This window comes from Eretmochelys imbricata, chromosome 6, assembly GCF_965152235.1.
Source record: "Eretmochelys imbricata isolate rEreImb1 chromosome 6, rEreImb1.hap1, whole genome shotgun sequence".
Classification (NCBI taxonomy): Eukaryota; Metazoa; Chordata; order Testudines; family Cheloniidae; genus Eretmochelys; species Eretmochelys imbricata.
The window spans coordinates 4,068,682-4,078,368 of record NC_135577.1 but is presented as its reverse complement, the minus strand read 5'-3'; the positions used below and the strand labels follow the sequence as shown (position 1 = coordinate 4,078,368).

Below are 9,687 nucleotides of genomic sequence, written 5' to 3'. Positions count from 1 at the left end.
GGAAGCAAAGACTGCCCAGAGCTGGAGGTGCACTGGGATCTGGCTAGGGGGCAGAGAGGAGCAAGTGGTGGGCAGGGGGAGCCAGCCGAGTCTCGGGGCACAGTGCAAGCAGAGCAGCCTGGGGCACTTCTGAGCATGGGCCCAGCTCCATGGAGCCACTGGAGCCATTGTAAACCCGGGACTGCACAAGGTGCAAGGCGGCAGAGAGTCAGGGCCGGGGTAACTTGGTTATCACAGAGTGGACAGACTGTCCGCCAGCGTTAATCATTGTCGTGCCACTGAAGGCAAGGGAGTTCTGCTGATATCCACCAGCTGGGAATCTGTAGAGGGGCCATTTAACCTCTCTGCACCACATTGGTGACACAGATGCTGGGTCCAGTTCTGGCGCACACATTTTTATGAAGGAGGTTGAGAAACTGGAGACTGTGCAGAGAAGAGATTAAAAAAAAAAAAAGATTGGCAGGCTGGAGAAAATGTCTGAGAGTGAGAGACTCGGTTTGTTTAGTTGATCAAAAAGATCGAGAGGTGACTTGAGGCTGGTGTACAAGAACCATTGTGGGGCAAATATCCCAAGTATCCACAGCCCTTTTAAACTAGTAGAGAAAGGTGGAAGGAGAACCAAGGGCTGGAAGTTAGAGCGAGACGAAGTTCCAGTCAGAAAGAAGGCACCAATTTTTAACAGTGAAGGTGATTAACCCCAGGAACAAACTCCCCAGGGCAGCAGTGGATTCTCCATCTTTAGAAATTTTCAAAATCAGCCTGGATGTCTTTTTGAAAGATGCTTTGGTCTAACACAAGTTATTGGGCTCAAGACAGGAGTGCCTTGTGTGTGAAACCGTATTACACCGGAATATGATCTAATCTACTGGTCCCTTCTGGCAAGAAACTCTATGAATTTGGCCCTGTGTTTTATCCTAGTTACTTAAGAGCCAGGTTTCTGAATGCCGCAGCACCAGGTCAGCTGGTCCTTTCCTAGCCTCCTTTCTTTAATGAAAGGATTTCGAGCAAGACTTTGTATTTGAAGATGCATAAAACACCCCCCCAGGCAAATTCACAAGCAGGGCCCTGTCTCCTTAAAGTAGACTCTAAGAAGGCCCTTGAACAGCAAAGCCAGACTTAAAGATCTCACACCTCGAGCCTGTTTAGCATGGGAGCCAGGACTCCTGGGTTTTATTACCAGCAGTGGGAGGGGAGTGGGGAGTGATGGTTAGAGCAGGGGCTGGGCCTCAGGACTTCTGGATTCTATCCCTGCCTCTGGAAGGACAGTGGAGTCTAGTGATTAGGGGTGGGGGCTGCTGAGAGTCAGGACTCCTGGGTTCTATTCCATACACAGAGATGATGCTGACAATGTGGCACATAGCAGAGGTGGATTAGGAGTTTGTGGGGCCTTGGGCCAGAGCAAGTGCCCCCAGCCCCCTCGCCAGCACTTCTGCAGGGGGAAATGGAGTCAGGGCGCAGGGACTTGCCCTGTCCTGCCCCATGCACAGCACTCCTGGGGTGCTGGTGTGGGGGCTTCCCCTGCCTGCCCGGCGCTCCTGCTGGGAAGTGGGGTTGGGGCATAGGGGTGCCCATTTTTCCAGGGGTTCCCCAAATTAGCCAGGGCTCCTGGACACAAGCCCCGTTGGCCCAGTGGTTAATCCACCACTGCACACACACAAAGAGATGGCATGGGCCACGAGGAGGGGTATGGGGACATGCTAAGAATGCAAATGTCCTTAGCAATGAAAATGCTGGCAGTATAATGAGATGTACAGAGCAGCATTGTGGTCCTGTAGCTAAAGGAAGAGGAGGCTGGAAGCCAAGACTCCTGGCCTCCATTCCCAGCTCTAGCAGGGGAGCAGGGTCTAGCTGGTTACAGCGGGGGGCTGGGAGCCAGGACTCCTAGATTTTATCCCCAAAGAACTGAGATGCCCCACACCAGAGGTGGCTGCATCTCAGCCCGGCGCACGCCATCCCTGTGCCGTGTTTCTGTGAGGCTTTTACCTACCGACATTCCCCACCCCGCTGTCAGCTCTGCCTCAGCCCCAAATGAGTGAGCCATTGGTAGGCCGCCTGTGAAGATGAACCTGAAGGAGTCCAAGAATACCTTGTAGGGAGAAGGGAGGTGGTGTTAATCTGAAAACCATCTGTTTTTACCTAGGATTTGTCCAACAGCAGATTGTGAGCATAAACAGAACTAGAATGAGATTAAACTAAGACCATTCATATTTTATTAATTTCACACTTGATAGCAAAAAATAAATCACGTGTACTCAGATCACTTATTGTCACCCATAGGCTAAGCTTTGCAGTCCATTCATTGTCCGTTACTTGTCTTATGTAAGACACAGAGACTAACTTAGAGGAGAAGGTCAGGTTTTTAGGTTGATCAGCTGATATTCACCCTGACCTTCAAGGATATTCACCCAGACCCAGATTGCTTACTGGAAGGGGCGTGTCTCGGTACCTTTTTATGAATTTTATTAAAGCCACTTCAAATCACCCCCCCACCCGACCAAAGTTAAATTATTATTACTGAATTTTGTTGCCAATCCAGATGAGCAGTTGCAGCTTTCATGGAAAGGAAATTTCAAAAGAAAATTTTTGATTCAGAAGCCTGCCCACCACCTGATCAGAATGTTTTAATAACTCAGTGATAAAAGATCAAGTTAGCACAACAATTAATCTTTCACAATATAAGTTGATTCAAAACAAGCAAGTCAAAACAAAATACTCCATTTTGATTCAGAATTGTGTTGAGATTTTTTTCTGTCAAAAGCTTAGCTGATAACAAAACCTTTCAATTTGGATCCATACACCATTGATGGAAAAGTCTTCAGTCAAGATTTTTTTGGGGGACGGGGACCAGCGTTAATGACAATTGCCAAATCAAACTCAAATCAACGAATTAATCTCAACACCTGATCATCAAAAAGAATTCTGGAGTTGGTGGAAGAGCTGAGGATAGAACCCAGGCATCCTGACTCCCAGCCCTCCAGTGCACTAACCCACTAGACCCCACTCCCCTCCCAGACCTATGGATAGAGCCTAGGAATCTGGACTCCCAGGTTACCTAACCAGACTACACATCCCATGATGCACCATGGCCCAGAATTCCCATGATGCAGTCAAGAAGAGGGGAGGACTGTGGTCTCTCATGGGAGATGTAGTCCAGCCAGGAAGTGTGACCCATATAGGAGAATGGGAGCATGAGGTACCCAAACCACAACTCCCATGAGGCAGCATTTCGAAATTAAAATTGTGTGGATTCAGGTTTTTGCCAAAAAAATTTGGCATTTGTGATGGGAGGAAATAGCTCCCATTTTCCAGCCAGTTGTAAAGATGGGCCATGGTGGGTGAGGAGGAGGGAAGGAGCAGTAGGTGGGAATGGGAAGGGAAGAAGAGGTGAAAATGGGACAGAGAGGGCAGGGTTATACAATGGAAGAACCCTCACCGCTGCCCCACAGAAAAGCCCTGGGGCTTGGCTGAGCCTGGGAATGGTCCGTGACAGAAAGTCCATCACCTTGGAAGAGACTGGTAGAGATGCAGGGGCCTGCAGGGGTGGCTGCAGCAGGCTGGGTGGATCCTGCCAGGCTCAGAGGCAGGGTCCTCAGAGCTCCATGCAGAAGGTCAGATTGGTCCCAGTCATCTTCTCCTCATAGTCCTCATCAAAGCGCTCATTCTGCGCCACGGTGAAGTGGTTCTTCCAGTCCCCGACAGACCCTGCAGACAACAGAGATGCAGAGACAGGAGTTGCCGTGTGAGGGGAAGGGCTTGGACTTTAGACACAGCCAGCATCTGCCCCAGGCCTAACACAGCTGCCAAGGCACTGTTCTGGGGAAGCTCACAGCTCTCAAGGCCTTGCTGAGCACGGCTGTGAGCCAAGCAGGGCAAGGCCCCAAACTTCTATCGACATTTAAATGCCCTTCTGAAGTGAGTTGGTGGAAGAGCTGAGGCGAGAACCCAGGAGTCCTGACTAGACCTAGGGCTAGAACCTTGGACGCTGGACTCCCAGGCTACCTAACCAGACTACATATCCCATGATGCACCATGGCCCAGAGTCCCAGGATGCATTCAAGAGGAGGGGCAGACTGTGGTGTCTCATGGGAGTTGTTGTCCAGCCAGGAAGTGTGACTCATATAGGAGAATGGGAGCATGAGGTACCCAAACCACAAATCCCCTTTTTAAATGCCCTTCTGAAGCTTAATAGCCAACCCAGGTCCAGGCAAGAACGAGGTGTGTACCGCCTGTCTCGGAAGTGTGTTACTTTCGGGGGAGGGGGTGTCACACATCCATCACCAGCAGGGGGTGCCCTGGAACCCATCCCAGGGGCAGGTCTAAGGACCGGGTTACCTTTACGCATGAACGGGGAGATGGACTGGTCCATGATGGACAGGGGGACGCCGGAGCGGTTAGCCATGGGATTGTCCTTCATGACATCAAATGACGTGTGATAGACGATCTTCTCCAGAAGCGCCTGGTCCAGGTTCTTCCCCAGAAACTGGGCCACTTTCTGGATCTCACGCTTTGGGTCCTGTGGGGAAGGCATTGCTCTGAGGAAGCTCACAGCACTAGGGTCCCTGCTAGGCACTGACAGGACACTGCTGCGAGGAAGTTCACAGTGCTACAGCCCCTGTGAGGCACTGACAGGACACTGCTGCGAGGAAGCTCACAGCACTAGAGGCCCTGCCAGTCCATGGCACTACTGTCTGGAATTTAATTGAGCTTGAATCAGGACACAGCTATGGGGAAGCTCACAGCCCTAGAATTTAGAGCAGGGCAATGCTGCAGAGAAGTTCACAGCACTGGAATCCCATCTCCTGTTCCCCTGAAAGACACAAGCTGGGAAGGGTTCATTTCTCCTCCCTTCCCATGCAGAGTCCCCGATGCTGCAGTTTCAAAGCTCCTATGGGGCTTGCAGCTCAGCCCCCCCGAAGCCTCCCCACAGAGCCGCTCACCTTCTTCATGTCCTCGTAGAAGAGGAAGAGCACGTGGTGCTTGTCCTTCGCCTTCCACCAGCCCTTCACATGCTCATGCCACGGACCCCAGCCCACTGCAGCGGAGAGAGCAGGGAGACGGCCCCGTGAGGACAAGTGGGGCTGCGGAGCAATGCGGGGGGCTCCCCAGGAGGGGCTGCTCTCCGAGACCACAGGGGTACTAGGGGGATCCCAGAGCTGAGAGCGTAGAGATGGGGTCTCCCCAGCAGGGGACAATCTCCCCAGGATTGGAGTCACTGGGAAGGGACCCCAGGGGTGGGACCATGTGGGTGGGGTGTCTCCCCAGCAGGAGGTGCTTTGTCCAGGCTGGGAGCTTAAGGGGGGGAATCCCATAGCTAAGGGTACAGGGGCTCTCCCCAGCAGGGGGCACTTTCCTGCGGGGAGGGGCTCGAGGGGGACTCCAGGGCTTAGGGCACAGGGATGGGGGTGGTCTCCCCAGCAGGGTGTGCTCTCCCTAGGATGGGGGACCTCAGGACTGAGAGCACATGGCTGGGGACATCTCCCCAGCAGGGAGTTCTCTCCCCAGGGTGGGATACTCTAGGGGGGACCCCAGGGCTGAGGGGGTGGGGTGACTCCCAGCAGGGGTGCTCCCCCCAGGACGTACAACAGGAAGAGGAAGTTCTGGATGCCAAGCCAAGGAGCTGGGCTGAACTCACCTTTGCCCGCCATGAACCTCTCAAAATACTCGTGCCAGGGGCCCGGGTCAGGCACCACCTTGCTCATTCTCTGGAAATGGTAGTAGGAGACCATGCAGTCCTTGGCATTACGAGCCACGTACAGGAACTGGGTAGACGGGGCAAGAACGACAGAGGGAGAGGGGTTTGCTCTGGGTCATTGCTGCAGGGCAAGGGGGGTCTCTAAGCTCAAGCTTGGGAGGCGGGGGTTACCTTACACCTCTGTTCCCAGCTGTGAAATACCCACACAGCAGCCCTGCACAGGGATCACTCACCTAGCACTGAAGTGCAGCCACCTCTGGGGTGGGGCGCAGTGGCTGCCATGGCGGGCATGGTACTTAGAGGAAGGATTACCTTACACTGCTGTTCCCAGAAAGATGGAGGCAAGAGTTTGGTGGGGAGGTGGGTTTTCAGGGTCCGTGGCGGGGGCATGGCTTCGGCTTGTTCCACACCTGCAAGTGGGAGTGAGGTTCAGATGTTGTGCGTGAAGAACCAACCCCACCCACCTCAGCAGCACCTACCTGAGGGTTGGGGCGGACGAGCCCACTCGATGAAGGGGTGCCGGCTGTGGACGGGGGCGCGCTTGCACTTCTCCAAGTCCCCGTCCTGCTGGACCATGTCTACTATCTCCTGGATCCAGGTTGTGCCTAGAAAGGAGGTGAGTGGAGTGTTTTTTCCAGCCAAACCTGCTGTGCCCATATTGTTATGGAGATTGGGGTTACTGGCTGCCTTGAGACACCAAGGCCTAGTGGATAAAACACCAGAGTTGGGAGACCTGGGTTCTAGTCCCGGCTCTCGCCAGCTGGGGGAGCTTGGAGAAGTCACGTTCCCACTCCGTGCCTCAGTTTCCCCATCTTTAAATTAGGATACTGATGCCAACCTCCTGTGCAAAGTGCTTTGAGATGTGATGATAGAAAATGCTATATAAGAACTAGGGATATTCCATTCAGCCTGCATGAGCGAGCAACTAAATGCTCTTTTGCTTAGTGATAGCCGAAACAAAGGAAAAAGCCACCCAGGGGACTGATAACAAAAGCCAGTGCTCAAAGACTGGATTGAATGGAAATCCAGGAGGCTGGGGAGCGACTCACTTGGTTGCAGCTGTGTGTCTAAGAGAAGCCAGCAGCAATCAAGCCCCAGAGACAGCCAAAAAAGCCCTGGTAACATGACCCTGAGACAAAGCTAAGCGAGCGAGAGCTTTTGGGTGGAGGGTTGGCTGGAAAAGAGTCTTGGAACTGTAAGCAAAGAACCAGTCCCCTGTGGTTTGATCCCTGCTGTGTTCAGGTCAGAGGACTCTCTATATTCCTTGTAAATAAACAGAATTGCATCAAAGAAATACCAATTCCAATCTCAGTTTCTCTTTCTAACCAAAAGAACCCTCAGGACCCTAAATATTCCCTGTTCCCTCAGGTCCAAAAGGGGTAAGGATGTATTATTCTCCGTGTATCTTCTCCAAGACATCATCTCCCACAGCCCAGTGCCCCCAGGTGCCATGTTGGTCAGGTTGTTATAGTACTGATTTAAAGACCAGAGTACCCCAGCCATCCCGCTTCCTGCAACCCAGCGCCCCCTAATGCCGCGCTGGGGCCAGCATGAGGGGAGAGCGTCCCCTACTGAGCCCCGCACCCCCTGCCGCATGGTGCCCCCTAGTGCCACACTAGGGTATTAGGTTGCTACTGAGTCACCAATGCTATTTCCTGCAGCACCCGGGGATTTTCCCTGCATCTCCCATCTAAGAGCTAGCCCACCCGGACACTCCTCTGCATGATACCTGACCAGCCGTCTACCACCTCCAAGGCTCTTCTTTGAGCAGCCTGTTGAATCTTCCCCACCACAGCGGAAGAAGCCCTTTAACGATGCTCCCGGCCACAGGAATGGGCGTACATTGCCGTCTCAGGGCTCCTAACTTTCTCTATAGCCTTCCCCTCAGCAAACACCCACCTGCTTTGGGGTAGGTGCAGATGAGCAGATCATCGGGCCTGGCTTGGAAACCCTGGATCCGCTGCCATTCATTACAGGTGGCCTGGGAGAGCAGAATCCCCTCTACTTGGCCCAGTTCTGGACGTCCCTCTTTTTCCGGTGTGAGCGCTTTAGTCTGTTCTTTGGACATAGTGTATCGCAGACTAGATGATCACCCAGCACTGAAATGCAGCCACCTCTGGGGTGAGGCACAGCAACTGTTAAACACCCACTAGTGTCCCGGCTGAGATGCTGAAAAAGTAACAAGAGAGTATTTGTCTTCCATTTAATCTGTGCCTAGATACCAACCCTGTAAAGCAAGCCGGGGATCAGAGAGATAAGAAGGGGTCTCCCCTTCTCCCATCAGCAATAATAGGCCTTCAGTCTGAACTGAGTTAAGAAAAAAGAACAACCTGTGTGCGATGCAGGCGTCGGATTCGAGTCTGGCTCAGATCTTGATTCCACCAAGCTAACCGAGTAAAACCGCTGTTAAAGCATCAAGACAGGACACTGATACTCACGCTCATAGAGCAAAACAGTTGAGTCGAAAGCTGGCTTTTGAAAATAAACAGTTATTTCATTTGTACATTTCAAGGAAGTGTTGAGGACAGGTGGATCTGTGGGTAGGGCAGCAGCCTTTGCCTCAGCAGACCTTGTTCAACTGCCAGATTTCCTGTGTCACCTTGGGCAAATCACTTAGTCTGTCTGGGTATGCCTACCCAGCAGAAAAACACACAGAGCAGGGAGTCTCAGAGCATGGGCCTACAGACTTGGGCCTGTGCTACGGGGCTAAAAAGAGCCATGTAGACATTCCCACCAGGGTTCTGGAGCCTAGCAAAAGGGGTGCAACTGAGAGCCGGAGAAGGAATGCGTGTATGGCTGTTTTTAGCCCTGTAGCTTGAGCCTGTGTATATAGATCCAGACTTGGAGACTTGCTCCTGTGGGTTTATTTTGCAGTGTAGCTGTACCCTTGGTGCCTCAGTTTCCCATCCGTAAAATGGGTATAATAGCCCTGCCCTGCCCCACAGAGGTGTTTGAGTGTGAATACATTAAAGATTGTGAGGTGCTCAGCTACTAGGATAATTGGAGCATATAAACACCATAGATACGGTGTATAATTTCATGAATAAGCCTCTGTTTTGCAGATGTGGGCGTAAAGGCCCAGAGACGTCCAACTCCATTCGATCCAGCCCAGCCAGGGGAGAAATTCACAAAGAGAATTTGCCCAGCAAGTCAGTGGCAAAGAGAGACCCCAGGTGTCCTGACTTCAACAGACTCGCTCATTTCTCAGGTTACACTCATGCCTTAAACTGTCTTTTATTTTGCTCATTTGATTGATCCCAGCTGAACTGTAGTAACCAGAGAATCCCAATCTGTACGCAATTATCACCAAACTCTGGGAGTGATCAGTTCATCTCTTGCAATAACACCTTTAAAACTAAGGCCCCCGTTACGCCATAAAAGTTAGAGACCTTAAGTATGGATTTTGCTGTTGGCTTTTTAGTGGCTCTGAGACAAGATTCCCTCCTACACCTCCCCAGCTTTTTACCTTCCGCCTGTTGTCTTGACAAGCTGATCCAGCCTCCTTCACACCCCCGATGGGTGACCGAAATGGTCACACGGGGTCTATAAAGCTGCTTAATCTGGACACTGAACTTTCTCCTGCTGGGGAGCAAAGTTTCCTTCTAGATCAGCTAGGCAAAGCCAGGGCGCGGCTCTTAGCAGGAAGCATTTTTAATCCAAGTTGGTCAGTTTCCCATGACTCGGCAGTTTCTGTTCCTCACCCCATTTGCTGCAGAGTCCTGCCGCTGTTCTTTGAAACCCTGGTGTGGCCCCTCCACCCTCAGGAAGCGCTAGTGTGAATGGAATGGGCCTTCTCGAAGCTGGGAAGAGTCAAAGAGCCCAGATCAGACGTACAGAGGCAGGGTGGTTTATTTAGCTAAAGCAGGGGAGAGGGGTCTAGTGGATCAGAGTGGGGTTTGGAAATCAAGACTCCTGTGGTCTGTTCTCAACTCTGGGTGGAACTGTGACTCCAATTCCTCTGTGAGCTAGGACTAGTCTCCAGATATTCTGAATGC

The 9,687-nt window shown here is 52.1% G+C and overlaps 1 protein-coding gene across 1 annotated transcript; it reads right to left on the bottom strand.

The window, feature by feature from the left end:
• Window positions 1–2,202: 2,202 nt before the first annotated feature.
• LOC144266954 (sulfotransferase 1C2-like) lies at window positions 2,203–9,299 on the bottom strand. The gene is made up of 8 exons (XM_077820550.1): window positions 9,159–9,299; window positions 7,592–7,861; window positions 6,172–6,297; window positions 6,005–6,102; window positions 5,633–5,759; window positions 4,938–5,032; window positions 4,333–4,513; window positions 2,203–3,702 (listed from the first exon to the last, which is right to left on the bottom strand). Exons 2-8 carry the CDS (start codon window positions 7,758–7,760, stop codon window positions 3,590–3,592), a joined length of 909 nt encoding a protein of 302 aa, XP_077676676.1. The 5' UTR covers window positions 7,761–7,861; window positions 9,159–9,299; the 3' UTR covers window positions 2,203–3,589.
• Window positions 9,300–9,687: the final 388 nt, after the last annotated feature.